Genomic DNA, 18,732 nt, shown 5'->3' with positions numbered 1-18,732 from the left:
CCGCAGTCGGCGTAGTACTCATTGCTCCAGTAGTACTTAAGCAACCAAGTCTCTGAATCTGCGTTAGCAGCTTCCTGCTGTTAGCAAAGTTCAGTCTTGTCCACCAGACGATGGGTTTTATTATGGATGTTTACATCCAGTATATCCCTTTGGGTGAAATTCCCCAGGTCTTACCTATCGCATTCCTACAGCACCAGAGCAATCTGCAGGATTTCTAATACCTCCTAATTCAAAACTTCAATAAGCTATTCAATAAAATTAAAAAACTTTATCAAATAATCAAATTAGAATTATGTTAGAGTTAACCGTTGTATTATGATAGGAATGTTTGTTGCCTTCTATCTATATTTATACCAATACTTTCTGAAAATTATGACATTCTCTACATCTATAATGCTTTTACAAAATCGTTTATATATTTAATTTCATAATAGCTGCTGTACATGTTCCCAAATATCGCTTAAAGCTTTCAATATTAATTATTTTATTATTTTACAAAAGACGCGTCGGTTAAGCCCTGCCAGCGCTCGCTAGGACTAAACGCCGTTACACTTGACGTCTGCGGCTAGCGATGGGCTTAGCTCGCCATCACTCAAGTCGCGTGAGCATTGTGAGCTACCTTTGGACCACACCCAAAGTGTCCGTGAATGAGCCCAAACAGGAAGCTGAATGAATTTATATGTATATGTCTTCACAGAAAGAGACTTCGTTAGTCTGTCTGTCCGTCTGTCTATCTGTCTGCCTGTCTGTTTGTCCGTCACACGCATTTTTCTCAGAGACAGTTGTAGCGATTGACACCGAATTTGGTAAAAAGGGAAGTCCCCATACATGCAAAAGGGCGGTGTACATTTTTTTTCATCAAATATAGTCATGTACGGTATCAAATGAAAGGTCTCGTTTAATATTTTCCGAAGTTAGTGTTAGTTTTGACATTTGTTGCAAAGGTAGGGAGTGCTGCGGGTCGAAAGTGATCAATTCTTTAACGAACCCATTCTCAGAAACTACCCAACCGAAAAATCTGAAAAAACTCAAGAGGCTGCCATTGTATGGTGCCTAGGCTCCAAAATACCCTCCATACCAATAAAGTTAATAATAGTATATTACAATAATTTTTAGTAATTGGCAGGAAAACCCCCCTTAAGTTCACCCTAGAACCACGAAATTTCAGCAGTGTAGGCTACATCACAGAGCATGATCCCACCAAATTTGGTGCAAATGGCACTATTACTAATAAAGTTATAATAGGTCAAAGCTGTCGTTTCTGTGCAAATTCAAGACTTTGAATGTCAATATCACTTAAAAGTAGATATATGCATATATTATAAAAGAAATACAGAAAACCTTTCATACCTGGAGCGTCTAGCTTCCGATTTCTCGACTTGTTAATACCTGGTTGCGCGTTCGAGCATGACAATCTCCAATGCTATTTTTTTACTTTTTAGGAAAGGCCCCCGAAATGCATTTACACACGTAATGTTGGACTCTCTCAACGGTCCTCGCATTATCACTGAAGCAGAGTTGGGAAAAGTTATAATCATGGTTATGACTGTGATTACAATCAGAAATCAACGTGATTTCTTGGCCACACGAATGTAATTATAATCACAGGCCTTGATTATGATTACAATTATGTAATCACGAAATCTTAATATCCGTAATCATAATCATGCAATCATATGAAATCACCATAGTTACCATTACCATGGATGTTGTTTGTGCTTTATGCAGTTGCTAACTAGTTTGCAAATATTTTAACTAAGAACAATTTAGTGGATTAGATACAATGGACAGAGTACAGCGTTACAGAGTCATAACGTTTTTCGTGAATAGAGTCAAAAAATGTGATCTGCCCAAATAAATCGCAATTTTCCACTCCCCCAATCGTTTAATCCCAAATCTGATACCATTTTCGGAAACTACACTTGTGTAAACACAAAACCTTATTAAAATCAGTTTACTGTCTGTCTGTCTGTCAGTCTCTTTTTTTTCTTTTTTTTTTTTTTTGAGGAGGTGGAAATCTTCAAAAAGACACTGGTCTGGACACACCAGCGTGTGGGATTTTTACCCACTAAAACCACCCCCGACTCCCTCCCTGCCCCGCGGAACCACCATAAGGTATTACATCACGGGGCGGAGTCAGCTCACTCTAGCTTAATCCCATTTCTTCTATACGCGGCACACGTGACCGCGTTTTTCTCCTTTCCTCTGCCTTTCGCAATTTATCTTGAATTGATGCGATCATGGAGTTGACTGCATCCCAATTCTCTTGTTGTGCTAGCATTTTCGGCACCAGATTTTCTGGTACCAGCACCTCTCCTAGAGTCTCCTCTAGGTTCCTCCTTTCTTCCACAAATCTCGGACAGTGGAAGAATACATGCTCTGGGTCCTCTGGGACTCCATCGCAATTTGGACAATCGGGTGAGGTCTCCAATTTAAACCTGTGAAGGTATTGGAGATATCCTCCATGTCCCGTGAGAAATTGGGTGAGATTATAATTAACTTCACCGTGTCGTCTCTCCAACCACTCCTTGATGGCAGGAATGAGCCTGTGAGTCCACCGACCCTTTCCCGAGCGTTCCCACCGCTCTTGCCATCTATTTATGGATCTCTCCCTCTCAGCCTTCTTCGTCTGCAATAAGGGAGAGATTGGCTTCGCATGGTATATATTCGCCATCTCATCTGCCAAGATGTCAATGGGCATCATTCCAGAGATGACGAATGCTGCATCATCTGAGACAGTCCTGAAGGCAGAGCATACCCTCAGAGCTGTCCTCCTGTAGACTGCATTCAGTTTGCTAGTGTTAACTGACATCCGCAACGCCTCGCTCCAAACTGGGGTCGCATAGAGCATGATTGAGCTCACCACCCTGGCTATAAGCAACCTAGAGGTATGCCGTGGCCCTCCCAAGTTCGGCATCATCCTGGCCAGGGCCATACTGGCAGTGGATGATTTATCACAAACATACTGTACGTGTTGCTTATAGCTGAGCTTCCTGTCTATCACCACCCCCAAGTATTTGATGGCCGGCTTGGAAGTGATGATATGATTCCCGACTCTAACACAGGCGTAATTTCTCTTCCGGCGTTTTGTGATGAGGACCGCTTCCGTTTTTTCCTCCGCAAGCGTCAGACCAGAGCTCTCCAACCAGCATTTGACAGCACTGATTGCCTCGCTTGAGTATAACTCAGCATCTTCGAGATGCTTTGCGACAACAACCAGTGCAATGTCGTCAGCGTAACCCACCACTGTGGCTTCCTCCGGAAGGGGAAGATTAAGAACATCGTTGTACATGATGTTCCACAATAGTGGGCCCAATACGGAGCCCTGCGGGACACCCGCGGAAACGACGTACTCCTGCGGTCCGTCATCATCCGTCCGTCATGTCGTACCGGAGCCTCCTTTCAGTTAAATAACTATCGACAATTGCGGCGAGGTAGGCGGGAATACCAACCTTCGCTAGGGATTTCCGGATTAGATTCCAATTGGCCGAATTGAATGCATTTTTCACGTCCAGGGTTACTACCACGCAATATTTGCTGGTACTACCCTTTCCGTGGATTGCATCTTCGGCCAAGCCAGTAACCAATTTGATGGCATCAATGGTTGATCTGGCTTTACGGAATCCATACTGCCGATCTGAAAGGCCGCCTTGGCTCTCAACTACTGGGAGTAATCTATTATAGATTACCCGCTCTAGCATTTTCCCCACCGTGTCCAAAAGACATATGGGTCGGTATGAGGATGGTTCACCTGGTGGTTTACCATGCTTAGGCAGAAGCAGCAACTTCTGCCACTTCCATACCGCTGGAAATATTCCCTCGGACATGCACGCTTCGAACAACTCAGCAAACATGTCCGGCCTGGATTTCACGGCAGGCTTAAGGGCTTTATTCGGTACTCCGTCCATCTGTCAGTCTGTCTGGCTGTCTGTCTGTCTGTCCGTCACACACATTTTTCTCGGAGACGGTTATAGCGATTGAGACCAAATTTGGTAGAAAGGTGGGAACTGTGAACTCTCACGTATATAGTGAGTTACATCCTTTTACGTCGAATTTAAGGTCTTAGTTTTAACATTTGTTGGAAAGGTGGGGAGTGCGGGGGGGTTGAAAGTGATCATTTTTTAACGAACCCATTCTCAGAAACTACTCAACCGAAAAATCTGAAAAAAATCAGGGGGCTGCCACTATATGGTGCCTATGCTCCGAAATACCCTCCATACCGATCCCTATTCAAATAAATAATAATAGTATAAGGTCTACAAATAAGTTCTGTCGGTTGTCACAATAGATGGCGTAGCTTGTTTTTTATTCCATTGATCCACATTTCCAAACATTCATCGGAAAGCTACTGTCAATAGGCACAAACGTCAGTATAAATTATTTAATTGAAGTGTAAACAACAATACTTTTTTCATCAACGAAAATGGCCAATTTTGTACCAAATAATGTGTTTTTGTGGGGAGTTCTACTTGATTATTTCAATATGAAGAAAAAAGCAACCGAAAGTCATCGCATTTTGGTGGAAGTTTATGGTGACCATGCTCTATCTGAACGAACGTGTCAGAGGTGGTTTGGACGGTTTAAAAGTGGCCATTTTGACTTGGAAGACGAAGAGCGCGCCGGACGGCCAACAATTTTTGAAGATGAAGAATTAGAGGCATTGCTCGACCAAGATCCATCGCAAACGGAAGAAGAACTTGGAAAACACTTGGAGTCACTCAGCAAGCCATTTCCACCCGTTTAAAAGCAACGGGAGTGATCCGAAAGGTCGGAAATTAGATTCCGTATGAACTGAAGCCAAGAGATGTCGAACACCGTTTTTTCAAGTGCGAACATCTGCTCCAACGACAAGAAAGGAAGGGTTTTCTGCATCGAATAGTTACTGGCGATGAAAAATGAATCCATTACGATAATCCCAAGCGTCGGGCAACGTGGGGATACCCCGGCCATGCCTCATCATCGACGGCCAAAGCGAATATTCATGGTGAGAAGATCATGCTGTGTATATGGTGGGACCAGCTGGGTGTGGTATACTATGAGCTGCTAAAACCGAACGAAACGGTCACGGCCAAACTCTACCGATGTCAAATGATACATTTGAGCCGCGAACTCAAGAAAAAACGGCCGCAATACCAGCAAAGGCATGATAAAGTTATTTTGCAACATGACAATACTCGTCCACATGTTGCATAGCTCGTTAAAACATATCTAGAAACGTTGAAATGGGAAGTTCTACCCCACCCGCTGTACTCTCCAGACATTGCTCCTTCTGATTACCATTTGTTCCGGTCGATGCAGCATGGCTTGGCTGACCAGCACTTCTCCAATTACGATGAACTCAAAAAATGGCTCGATAAGTGGATAGCGGCCAACCAGGCCACTTTCTGGCGCGATGGTATCTATGAATTGTCTGAAAGATGGAAAAAAGTTGTGGCTAGCGATGGGCAATACTTTGAACAATGAATGTATAACCAATTTTTCACAATAAAGCTTCAAATTTAAGGAAAAAAAAACGGCCGAACTTATTTGTAGGCCTTATACATTACTATAATTTTAAGTAATTGACAGGAAAACCCCCTTAAGTTCACCGTAGTATCACGAAATGCAGCAATATAGACTACAGCATAGAGCATGATCTTGCCAAATTTGGTGAGAATCGCAATATCAGCAACAAAGTTATACTAGGTCAAAGCTGTCGCTTCTGTGCAAATTCAAGACTATGAATGTCAATATCACTTGAAAGTAGATATTTTCATATAATATATGCATATATTACGTGCTACATGCTAATGGGACAAATGCACACTCAAATCTCTTTATAAAAGAAATACACAAAACCTTTCATACCTGAAGCGTCTAGCTTCCGGTTTCCCGACTTGTTTCAATTGCAAAGGTATCAACCCTTCTAGAATTAAATTCTAAAGAAATATCAAAGTCGATTTATCTAAATTTTAATATAAATTATGAACATCGGTACTTGAAATTTATGAACCTGCAAAGTTGATAAAAGTTGCCTAATTATGTTAACTTTCAAATAACATGTAAAAATGACGGGCTTGATTATGGAAAATTTTAGAATATTACGCATTAAATACGCGAAAGCGTAGTCTTGACATGGAGCAAATTCACTAAAATTGGTTGCGTATTGGTATTTTCAGTGAAATGAATATTGCCATTTTTGGTGACTGCCAGCAACCCAATATTTCGGGATTTCAGTTGACAGGCAATACTCAAACGGCAACCATTTGTCAGTATTTATGACCTAAAAATCAAGAGAGGTAACCTCAACTTTTTCAATTGAAACCTGTTTACGAACGCAACCTTTCCACCCAAATAATATAGGAAATTTTCAAAGATGGCAACCCTGACCACAAATTCGAATAAAAATTGGCATCTACACTCTCCCCAAATCACCTGGAAAGGAGAAGAACCGCCGGGGCAGCACTTTCCGTATCAGCTATTCCATATAAGTCAAAATGATGAGGTAACTATCAAATTAGTTCGCTGCTGCACAACATTAGTTGCCAACATAAATGTATGTCTCTTGCTTGGTATTGCCTATTGTATCAATACTTTGTCATTGCTAATATTGGTGGGAAAAAATCTGTCATGTGGTAACCATTGGGCGCGCTACTTTAAGGTCGCTATTCACGATCAGTTCTGCCTGTCAGTTAGGCCTTAGATAAGGAAAACTTGTACGTGAATAGGTTAATGCGCCATCTTGACGGTCATCGCACATAGGCAAACGCAGACATTTGTCTGACACAAGCACAGATACTTGCCCTACGGGGGTTCGCATTAAACCAACGAATTTTTATTTGAAACATACATTTGGCTAAAACAAGCACAGACATTTGCCTAATAGTGCTTTTCATACGCGTATCCTGGCAATGCACCAGACAATATTCTGTCGTGCTATGCCGTTCCGAGTGGGGGTTAGCCTTAAATGTGCCCAAAGCGCACAAAATAATGCTCCAAACCAATCCGAAAAGTCTAAACCCACCTGTAGTGGAGGAGAGAAAGAAAGGAAGTTGTTAGTTCTCTTGAGTCGTCTACCTTAGGTTTCTTTGCAAGGAGTACTATCGGCACAGGCAAAGCTCCCGTTTATTGCGCAAGGGGCTTACGATACTCCTCCTTGCTAATAATATTAGTCCATACCCCCGCTCTGTAAAGCGTAACGGGCTGCATCCAACTCATGAGATGGCATATCTCGCTAGAAGCAGGGTGACTAACGTTTGTCAATAACGGACCTAGGGCTGAAACTCTAGGTGCAGCCTTGTACACTACTATATTTTGATTTGCTCGGAAAAGTTCATTTTCGAGTCCAGCGTCAATCCAATGTGTTTTAACTCGATAATCGTCCCGTCGGGTCGCACAGTGAACGCATGGGCATCCGCTAACATGTCGTATCAATATTGCGGAGCTACTTTGCATCTGGAATCAAATACCGGAACACCATCTGCATAATTGACTAGAAGCATTACAGAAATTGGACTTTAAGATGGGCTCCTGTGCTACTAACAATGTAACCTCCATTATCCTCTCTCATAGAGCCCGGAGCCGTCTCTCAGATAATCTCTCAATATGCGGAAAAAGTAATCCGGCACATGAAAATAATTACGTGTTTGCGATTATATTTAAGTGGAGCAATTACCATCTGTTGTTACTTTCGGTCACGCTGCTCCCAGGACAGAGGTGAGGCAGCGTCTGATGAGTTGCCTCTGCCCTGGACGAAACCGTCAGTCAACTTTTTCGTTCTTTCTTGTCTAGCATATCTGCCAAGTGTCCGGATAGCTGAGTAGTTAGAGCACAAGGCTGTCGTACGGAAGGTCGCAGTTCAAATCTCGCTGGTGGCAGTAGGATTTGTATCGTAATTTGACGTCGGACACCAGTCGACTCAGCTGTGAATGAGTCATCATCATCAATGACGCAACAACCGGTATCCGGTCTAGGCCTGCCTTAATAAGGAATTCCAGATATCCCGGTTTTGCGCCGAGGTCGACCAACTCGATATCCCTAAAAGCTGTCTGGCGTCCTGGCCTACACCATCGCTCCATCTTAGGCAGGGTCTGCCTCGTCTTCTTTTTCTACCATAGATATTGCCCTTATAGACGGATCCATACGGATTAAGTGACCCGCCCACCGTAACCTATTAAGCCGGATTTTATCCACAATCGGACGGTCATGGTATCGCTCACAGATTTCGTCGTTATGTAGGCTACGGAATCGTCCATCCTCATATAGGGGGTCAAAAATTCTTCGGAGGATTCTTCTCTCGAACGCGGCCAAGAATTCGCAATTTTTCTTTCTAAGAACCCAAGTTTCCGAGGAATACATGAGGACTGGCAAGATCATTATCTTGTACAGTAAGAGCTTTGGCTCTATGGCGAGACGTTTCGAGCGGAACAGTTTTTGTAAGCTGAAATAGGATCTCTTGGCTGACAACAACCATGCGCGGATTTCATCACCGTAGGTGTTTTCGATTGTGATTCTCGACCCTAGATAGGAGAAATTATCAACGGTCTCAAAGTTGTAGTCTCCTATCCTTATTCTTCCTGTTTGACCAGTGTGGTTTGATGTTGTTGGTTGGTTGGTCTTCGGTGCTGACGTTGCCACCATATATTTTGTCTTGTCTTCATTGATGTGCAGCCCAAGATCTCGCCCTGATAGCCGCCTGCTCGATCTGGATGAAGGCAGTTTGTACGCCTCGGGTGGTTCTTCCCATGATGTCGATATCGTCAGCATAGGCCAGTAGTTGGGTGAACTTAAAGAAGATTGTGCCTCTTGCATTTACATCAGCATCACGGATCACTTTCTCGAGGGCCAGGTTAAGGAGAACGCATAAAAGGGCATCCCCTTGTCGTAAACCGTTGTTGATGTCGAATGGTCTTGAGAGTGATCCTGCTGCTTTTATCTGGCCTCGCACATTGGTCAGGGTCAGCTTAGTACGCCTTATCAATTTCGTCGGGATACCGAATTCTCTCATGGCCGTGTACAGTTTTACCCTGGCTGTGCTATCATAGGCAGCTTTAAAATCGATAAAGAGATGGTGAAACTGATGTCCATGTTCTAACAGTTTTTCCCTCGCTTGCCGCACAGAGAAAATCGTATCTGTTGCTGATTTCGCTGGAGTGAAGCCTCTTCGGTATGGGCCAATGATGTTCCGGGCGTATGGGGCTATCCGGCCTAGCAAAATAGCGGAGAATATCTTATAGATGGTACTCAGCAACGTGATACCTCCATAATTGCTACACTGTGTGATATCTCCCTTTTTATGTATGAGACAGATAATGCCTCGTTGCCAATCGTCAGGCATTGATTCGCTGTCCCATACCTTGAGCACAAGCTGATGAACTACTTGGTGTAACTAGTCGTCTCCATATTTAACCAATTCGGGTGTAATTCCATCGGCTCCTGGCGGCTTATGATTTTCTAGCCGATGAATTGCACGGACTCTTTCTCCTATACTTGCTGGTGGTAGTATTTGTCCATCGTCTTCAGTTGGTGGGACTTCCAACTCACCGATGTTCTGGTTGTTCAGTAGCTCATCAAAGTACTCAACCCATCGCTCCAATATGCCCATTCAATCGGAAATCAGATTTGCCTCTTTTCTCGGCATGCTAGCTTACATTCATCGTCAAACCAGCCGTTCCGACTCCTTTTGCGGCTGGGGCCAAGTATGTTTGTGGCCCTATCCATGATAACGTTCTTCAGGTGGTTGTGAAGATTATTTGTTGATGCTTCATCTCCAGGTCCTCAGTTGACTGCAGTTATTGCGGCATTCCATTTCCCTCTTATAGGTGTCGCGGAGGGCTGTGTTGTGGATGGCTTCAGTGTTCACTCTCACCTGATTATCAGAGGGAATTCTAGGTGGTATTGTTATTCGAGCTCGGAGCACCATGCCAACGAGATAGTAATCCAAGTCTGTATTGGGCCCCTTATATGTTCTGACATTCATCAAGGCTGAGAGGTGGCAGCGTTCGATCAACATGTGGTCAATTTCGTTGAAAGTGGCCCCGTCTGGAGAGGCCCACGTATGTTTGTGGACCGCTTTCCGCGCAAACAAGGTACTTCCAGCAACCATTTCGTGTGACCCTGCTAATTGAATAATCCGCAGTCCGTTATCATTTGTATTTTGATGTAAGCTATGGGAGCCAACGTATCGCCTGAATACGAGCTCCTTCCCTACTTGGCTGTTAAAATCCCCTTCGAGGGGTTCGAGGGTTCGTTCTACTGCCTATTAGAAGGTATCCTTCTCTGACTCTGCAATCTCCTCACTAGGGACGTGAACGCTAATGAGGCTTACATTTCTAAAGTTGCCTCGCAAGCGCAGAGTGCATAGCGGTTCGCTTATGTTTTCAAAGTCGACAAGAACAGGTTTCACTTTTTGGGTGATTAAGAAACCTACTCCGAGCACATGGTTTACTGGATGGCCACTATAATATATGGTGTAGTGGCTCTTCTCCAGGAAACCGGTCCCTGTCCAACACATCTCCTGTAACGCTATTACATCAGCCTTATATTGGGGCAGGGTATCGGCTCGCTTATCAGCTTCATCTCTGTACAGGGAGCACACGTTCCATGAGAAAATGCGCAAATCATTATTCCGTTGTCGTTGCCGGGTTCATTGTTGTATAATCCGTCCAGTCCGGGGCTCCTGCTATGGCTTCGTAACAAGTTGTTTTCCGTGTAGGGTTGTCAGCCCTACCCAACCCCCAACTTGGAGGACCAGTTGGTACAATTTGTCCCGTTTTTAGACGCGGTAGACTCGCCTTCATCCTTCTCCGTCTGCAGCTTTTCGTTAAGAAAGAGCTCCCAGCAGTCACCACGTGAAGGTGGAGATAGGGTTTGGTAGTAGAGCTGTTGGTGTTGGTTCAGCAGGCATTTTCCAGGTATTATGCTCCATCGTGGGTACCAATTCACGTTTCGCCCTGGGACCTATACTACCCTATGACCACCTTGAATGAGTACCTGAGTCAAATCAGGGTAAAAATCTCGGGCGAGCGCAATGCTGACCACATTACCTCCTACAGTCTACTGTGGTGTACCGTTACGGTCTTGAATGAGGTGCTCTAACACACTTCAAGGCCCTGATCCAATATGGATTGTTGCGCCAACGATTAGTATTATTATTATTATGTTATATCTGCCAAGCTCACAGAATTGAAGGAATTTCTAGCAACGAGCGTCATGAGGAGTATTACCCATCAAAGTCAACGGCCGTGTGCTGACATCCCACGCACGTAGCTGAAAGATATTTAGTAATGGTTAATGGCTGCAGAGAAGTCTTTCAAAACAAAGCATTGAGTGTTTGGCGAAAGTCCGGCTTCGTCCTATTCAATGTTGGATAGATTCTGAAAAATGTTATCCCTAAACATCGAATTCAGACCAAACAATCTCGTCGACCTTGCCCCTGAACTCGAACTCGGGCACATCTCCAAACCTACCTGATGAGTCAGGATCGGGATGTTCTCTGGTTCGCAGTAAGTTAGCTAGCGCTAGCGACTCGCAATTGCACTCTGCTGCATGCTGATGTGTCGAATACAAATCATGTGAGTCGCACCCTAGCTCTTGACAGCTCTGCTCTGAAGAAGAAAATGCTTCAAGCCCACAGTATGTGTACCGTCCTCACCAATCCCACTCCTGCAAGGCATGCAGGTCTTCTTTTCGTTGCAAGCCTTCGTTTTGTAACCTACATACATCCCGACTGGTTATGTACGTGCACTCATAGTCCAAACACTTGTAGTATTTCATGGCGCTCGTATCCTACATATTACCGAATCAATTCTTATTTTTCTGTTAGTTTCCTTGTCATCTGTGTCGTGTCGCTAAAGTCCGATTTTCTCATCTTATCTGCGTGCAGCATTGCCAGTCGGACTCATTGTATTATACATTGCTCCATATAATTCCATGGAATGAACTTCATCTAACAGTTCTTTCATGTCACACGCATTCGTTGTGCTTCTGCAGCTCAAATAATGTCTTCCGCAGTTCTCAAAACGAATTCATTCAAATTAATTACATTCAAAACTAATTGCCGAAAACGGAAAGCACCGCCAAATTGCAAATGGCTTAATCTATCTTGCCGACGTGAAGCGAACTCTGCCGTCTTGAAACCTTCATGGTATATTGAAGTGCGTGCGGATCGAAATTTGTCTAGTGCACACTACGCACGCATCTTAATTGTACTTCCAGCTTTATATCCGAAACGCCCCCTTTTTTCCCCTTTGCATCTGGTATTAAGTGTTCTCCTAGATGCCTCGGTCTACTTTGCACAAGTGCCGGAAACTGTTCAAGGACGTGTATAGAAGTTTCGTCATACTCCTCACAAAACCTATAGGCAGTGCCCGTAGATATCCCCAGCTTTCCTGGATGATAGTTCAGCCGACAATGACCAGTGAGAATTCCCACTACGATTCAAAGGTTCGTTTTGGTGAGGTTTAAGCAATCCTTTGTGCGCATGGGTTCGTATCCCCCAATAAGCAACCTGGACTGCTCCATCCCTGGCAGGCTCGCCCAGTACATTTTCCTTGCACCAATGACACCGGCACCCGCTCCCTCTGTTGTGAGGGATCCGTCAGTGTCCCAAGTAATCAATTGCTGGTTTAAGTCGTATGTCGCAGCCACGCTCTTCCAGTTTGCCTTGTTACTCCAACGTGTTTCAAACTTCTTGTCGAAGTGAAACCTCGTTGTCATATTATCCCTTGGTATCAGTAATTCGGGATACCACATAGAAAACATATCAATCTTCCTTCGACTTAGGCAGCTCCCCACCTCACTCATACTACCAGCCATCGTGAATATTGCCCTCCTTGCCTGCATCTGTATGTACAGATGGAGAGGGGTTAATCCAAGAAGGACCTCCAGGGATGCCGTTGGGCATGTCCTCTTTGCCCCACTGAAACACACGCAAGCCAGCCTTTTGAGCTTATGTAATTCCCTAGCTTGTGTGCTGAGTTCGATTCTTTCTCCCCAGATTACCGCTCCATAGGTAATCATTGGTCTTACTATTGCAGTATATATCCACATTAGTATCTTCGGGCTGCAACTCCATTTTTTCCTGCTAGGGATCTATGATACAAGTCATCAGAGCCCTCGTGGCTTTCCGACAAGTGTTTCCCATATGTGTCTTCCAGAGTAATTTTTGGTCTAGCGTAATTCCCAAATATTTTACCTCTGTTTCTCGTTTCACCTCCATATCATGTTATGTTATGGCTCTCAGGTGATCAAGCTTATGCCTCCTAGTGAATGGTACATGGTGGTTTTGGCTGCACCAGGCACTAGTAACCCTTAATCCGGTTTGGATTCTATCACATAGGGTATCTTCATATTTGCCCCTACAGATTAAAACAATGTCGTCCGCATACTCCACATTAGCGGCGATAGTACCCCGCCCTATGGACAGCCTTGAGTGCTGTTCATGACAATAGAATTTGTACCTGTCGGTACTTCTATTTGCCTGCTTTCTAGCCTCTTGCCCATCCAGAATGCCAGGATGTTTCTCACTCTCTTCCGGCTCAGGGCATCTTGTATTTCTGTATGCGATGTGTTGTCGAATGCTCCTTCGATATCCGAAAACGCGCACAGTGCAATTTCATTTGTTTCTATGGTATCCCGGAGTACCTCTGTCAGCTAATACAGAGCAGTTTCAGTTGGCCGTCCTGCCTGGTAAGCGTGTTGACAGTGATGTAGGGGATTACGCTTTAGAACGTTAGTTCTAATGTAGTTGTCTATGGCATTCTTCATCGTTTTGAGATGTTAGGCAAATTAGTCTGAAAGATTTAGGGTGACAAGGATCCTTTTTACCCGCTTTCGGAATAAAGACCACTTTTGCCCTTCTTCATGCCCTTCGTATGTATCCTATTCCCCTTACCACCCTCAAAAGAGACTCTAAGATAATTCCTAGGCCTGTCTGGATTAGTGCTGGGAAAATGCCATCTACTCCGGGAGATTTCATTGGTTTAAAAGTTCCCACTGCCCACCTTACCCTAGCTTCTGAGCATACCTCTTTTGCTAGTTTCCAGTTCTCCTTTCTTCCCCTTTTATTCGTTGTTGGGGTGTCAGGCAGAATGTTGTCGCCTACCATCGTGGGGTAAGACCCCGGGAAATGAGTTCTGAGAAGCAGGTGTACCCTGTCTCCTCATTCTTGGTAAATGTCCCATTTTTCTTCTTCAAACAGACACGATATTCACCCGTCTTTGGCTACAACCTTGCACAGCCTGGTTGCTTCTGTGATCTGTTCGATTCCTTCACAGAATTCCCTGAAGCTGTTCCGTTTCTCTTCCCTGATCGCGTTGCTATACGCAGTCAGTGCAGTTTTGTATCTCTGTCAGTCCCCGGTTTGTTTTGCCCGGTTGAAGAGTTTTCGTGCCTCTGTTCTCATGCTGGCCTGGTTGCTGTTCCACCATGGTACATCACCTGATGACTTAACTGTCTTAGCCAGACAGCTGGCCTCATATGTTTCAATGACGACTGTGTTGAGGTTTTTCACCACTGTTTCTAGTTCCAGTTCGCTCCTGATGTCACCGCCCCCTTGAAGGTGGGCAATGTTGTTGCTCAAGTACGTTGCGTAGGATTCCCAATCCGTTCTCTTGGGATTTCTTATTATTCTTTTTATTTCTGAATTACCCGCAATATCGAATCTGATTGTCTTGTGCTCGGACATAAAGGGTTCGCCCGACACCCTCCAATTCCTGACTATTCCGTTTATTAGAGTATTTCCTAGAGTTATATCTAGTACCTCCTGTCTAGTACTGATCACAAATGTTGGAGTGTTCCCTAAGTTATATATTTCTAACTTATTACTAAGAATAAATTCAAGAAGGTACTCACCTGTACGATTGGTGTCGCTGTTTCCCCAGACTTCGTCGTGGGCGTTGGCATCGCCACCGAGGAGAAGTCGTAACGCCCTTTTCTCACAATACTTCGTCAGTTTTGCGACTTGTTCCGGTGGAGCCCGGATTTCGTCTCCTGGGGAGTATTCCGATGCCACGACTGCCTCTCGAGTGCTCCTTCCGGCTTACAATGAGGCTTGGATAGCCACAAGGTCCCCGGTCAAGAAATCTGAAAGACATATGTATTTTAAATTACGTTTAAGAACTATGCAAGCTCTTGATTTTTCACAAGAGGAGTCCCAAATTACCTGCATGCTTCCTCCTTGCAGACCGTGAATCTGCCTCCGGTACACCCAGGGCTCCTGAGCCAGCACTAGTCCAATTCAATATTCAACTATAGTATGTTGTTGTTCCCGTTATTAACCCAAATAATGCTGTGTAAATGACAGCCTCTAGTGGGGGGTGGATATAGGATCAACCACAAACACATATGTCGAAACCAAGGCTCTAGCCCGAGACAACGACAAGCAATTCGGTGTTTACAATCAAACAAATCTTTCGCATTTTACTTAGTTATTCATTCAGCTTCCTGTAAAAATGATAGAGTTACCGTAGTTAATCAAATTGAAAAATAACGAGGCGAGCCGGGATTTTATTTGCATTGCATTTCTTCTTCTGATTTTTTGCCGTTATAGAAAATGTAGAGTAAATGCAAATCGTTCTTTTTCCTTTTTAAATTATTTGTAGATGCAACTTCTAGCCATATAAAATTCTAGAGATCCATATCTAATTTAATTGTTTCTTTTAATTATTTGTTTTCAATTTTCATCATACGACAAACAATCAAATTCACACTCAATTGAAACTTACCTGAACACTGCATATCAACAACTGGGAATTGAACAATTTTTGGTGACAATGAAATCAAATCGAAAATACAAAAAAAAAAAAAATAAACCAAAACACCGCGAACAAAAAATATTAAATTAAAAAAAAAAACAAAATACACTACAAAAATTGATAAATAAATGCCACAATATTATTTGAAATAAAATATCAAAAAAAAAAAAAAAAAAAACTTCACAATAAATCAAACAAAAAATTAAATGCTATCAAAACCACCAATAAAATTAAAAATAAAATATCCTCGACAATGTTATACCACCAGCCTGGAACGAATTTAATTTCGATAAATTTCTTTCGACTGTTTCGTGTAATGCGTCTCGTAAAATTGCTGAGTAAAGGTGAAGGTATACGGACCTTACTATGGACCTTCATCAAATCATTTCAAGCGCTGCCGTATGTTGCGCTACTCATTGTTATGCTGTTCTTCATTTACGCTGTTATTGGGATGCAAGTAAGTATAATCATTAAACCTATCAAATCTATAAAATATTTATAAAGTATTTATTTATAAGACAGGCTTATCCGGGGATTTTTTAATTTTATAAGCAGATAATTGATAATTTATATACCTGCATATCGTGATCGGAAATTCAGCCTATCTGTTCAGGAAGTTCGACCTGTTTTGAGTTAATAGTGGTTGCAATTTACAGGGAACTTAGGGTGCAAAGTATTAGGTTGTTGCAAATGAAATGGCCGTTTTGGTATTGTCTCAATCCTGATAGGTCCACTCGGTGATACACCGGGTGAGTCTCTCTTCTTGATCAAGTGAAACACCTGCTCAAGTCAAAACCAAGTAAAGTTCGTTTTCAAGTCTGTCTGTATGTTCATTGGGTGAAACACCGAATGAGTCTGTCTTTTCTTAATTGGATGAAACACCGAATCAAGTTCAGTCCAGTAGAGTATATTTCCAAATCTTCGAAGTCTCCAGCAGCCTCACTGGAGAAGAATAAAAGGCTTAGTTCTTCGGGACTTGAAAATACACTAAATTCTTTATTAATTGTTCTCGCTTAAATAGGTACAAAAGTGCTTACGCGCTAATATCAAAAAGTGTACAAAAATGCTTACTTGCTATGAGAAAAATTACAAATTGCTTACATGCTAAATATGCGTGCATGCGGAAAATATTCACCTTGGATATGCAAATATTTTTTGCATGCACCGGATGCGCGTGCAGACGGTTTTTTTTACTGCAGCCTGAACATCCTCCCCTCCGTTGAGCGTTAGGTCAACCGTTATTCTGGATCAATCGCAATCGTAAAGGCTGGGGTTGAAAGATTCCTAGGTAGAGGTATCGGTTTCGTAGTAGTGTTACGAGAGGTCCTACATCTGTGTTTCCAATAAAGGTAAATTACTACTGTTAGAATACCACCGAGACAAATGTAGGCGATAGTGATATGGTGAACGTCCTTTGGGAGTATGGTAGTCACTAGATGCTCCCGTTGTTGCAAGTTGTATAGATCCATCTTCAGTTCTGTTAAATTTTTCAGAAGGGATTCTCCTATGCCTTCGTCATTACTTAATTCGCTGCTATGTGGTGGTAAAACGAATTCGGTAAGATTCTGAATTGGTGTAAATGAAATATTAATAGTGCTTGGAAATACTTGATGTGCTTGGATAGTTAGTGATTCCTCTCTTATGGTGCAACCTTCACGTAGTTCAATGATACCGCTTCCTGATAGAGTCATCTGAGTAACTGTTGTGCCGCAGCCTATGTTTATCTCCTTGTCTTCGAAGAAATATATCCAACGGTTGGTGTTTGGCAACTGGATCCATCGTGATGGGTTGTCTAATTTGGACATTTTGCATCGTTCTTTGGAAGGAATGTGACTGATGAAGCTCATTTCACATGCATTAACTCTTGATTCTATCCGATATAGGGGATGTCGTTGTCTGCAGACGTAGTTCAACTTCTGAGTCCGATGGCAGTGCTCCACCTCCTGATCAGGCATGGGATAGTACTGGTCACGATCCCAATTAACGATTAGATAACGTAACGTTGTTTTGATTGCAGTGACGATTCCATTAGCAGAGATGGGCACAGGAACAATATAGAATAGCTCGAAACTTTCGACCGATATTAATGGTAGTTTTAATCGGAAGATAATATGCTCTGCCATGATGCGTCCTTCAATAGTCATGATATTATACAGCTCTAGTAGATCGTTCGATTTAGTTGGCACCCGTAAATGTGGAGGTAGTTCCTCCCTGATGTTGGATAACTCCTGTTGTAGTTGTTGTGGTGCCAACAATTGCGGGTTAAATTTTCCATGGTGCGTGTCAATAAGGATGTCTAGTAAACTGGTTTGTACCTTTTGATAGTGGTTGACTGATAATAAGAGCTGCAACGCTGCTGATGAAAAGGTCTGCATCACTTTTTGCTCCCACACTTCCTTGGCTATTTTGTTTGTTTGTGTGGCGGTATGGTTGAGAGCTACGTTTAGAGTTTGCATCGATTTGTGGGTTGATTGCTCCAAGTTCATCATTACATTGACCGTGGAGTCAACGATGGACGTCTGGTTTTTCATTAGTTGCAGGAGATGTTCGTCGTTCCCCTTTAAGTTCTTTATAGTTTCTGTCATCTTTGTAGCATAGTCAGAATCGAGTACTCCGAAGAGTGAGTTGGCAAGGTTACCAACGATATTTAGAGCTCCTCTTTTATGTCTTCGTGACATCTCGTTATTGAATGGCCGTAACAGTTCGTTATTAACTGCTATATCGCTTAAGAGGTGGTTAAGCTGCATTGTGGTGGCTAAACAGGAGTTATTGTTGTGTAGTTGGTTACAAATATTGTGAAGTCTCGCAATTCCTGTTTGTAGGTTGTCCATGTTCTTCCAGTATGATGTGAGGTTGTAATAGATTATCAAATTCCAATCGTTCAAGATCAAGTGGGCGGCTCCTAAATTTTCGAAGTAGATACCTGGTGGAGATTGGAAAGAGGTGATCCGTGCTGGGTTGGCTAGAACGGGTAGGATTAAACTAGTCCACAGTAGCA

At 43.1% G+C, this 18,732-nt stretch overlaps 1 protein-coding gene across 9 annotated transcripts in view; it reads left to right on the top strand.

Moving 5' to 3' along the window:
- LOC119660711 (muscle calcium channel subunit alpha-1) overlaps positions 1 to 18,732 on the top strand; it is a 458,885-nt gene that overhangs the window by 330,898 nt on the left and 109,255 nt on the right. For all 9 annotated transcript variants that reach the window (XR_005250469.1, XM_038069351.1, XM_038069354.1 and 6 more), the window contains one exon: positions 16,003 to 16,191. Coding sequence is in view for 8 of the 9 variants with exons in the window: in XM_038069351.1 (XP_037925279.1) it covers positions 16,003 to 16,191 (189 nt within the window). In the remaining variant the exon portion in view is untranslated. The remainder of the gene's footprint in view (positions 1 to 16,002; positions 16,192 to 18,732) is intronic.

The sequence above is a fragment of the Hermetia illucens genome, chromosome 7 (genome assembly GCF_905115235.1).
Source record: "Hermetia illucens chromosome 7, iHerIll2.2.curated.20191125, whole genome shotgun sequence".
In the NCBI taxonomy this organism is placed as follows: domain Eukaryota; kingdom Metazoa; phylum Arthropoda; class Insecta; order Diptera; family Stratiomyidae; genus Hermetia; species Hermetia illucens.
Note: the sequence above shows the minus strand (reverse complement) of the source record. Positions and strands in the feature narration are given on the sequence as shown.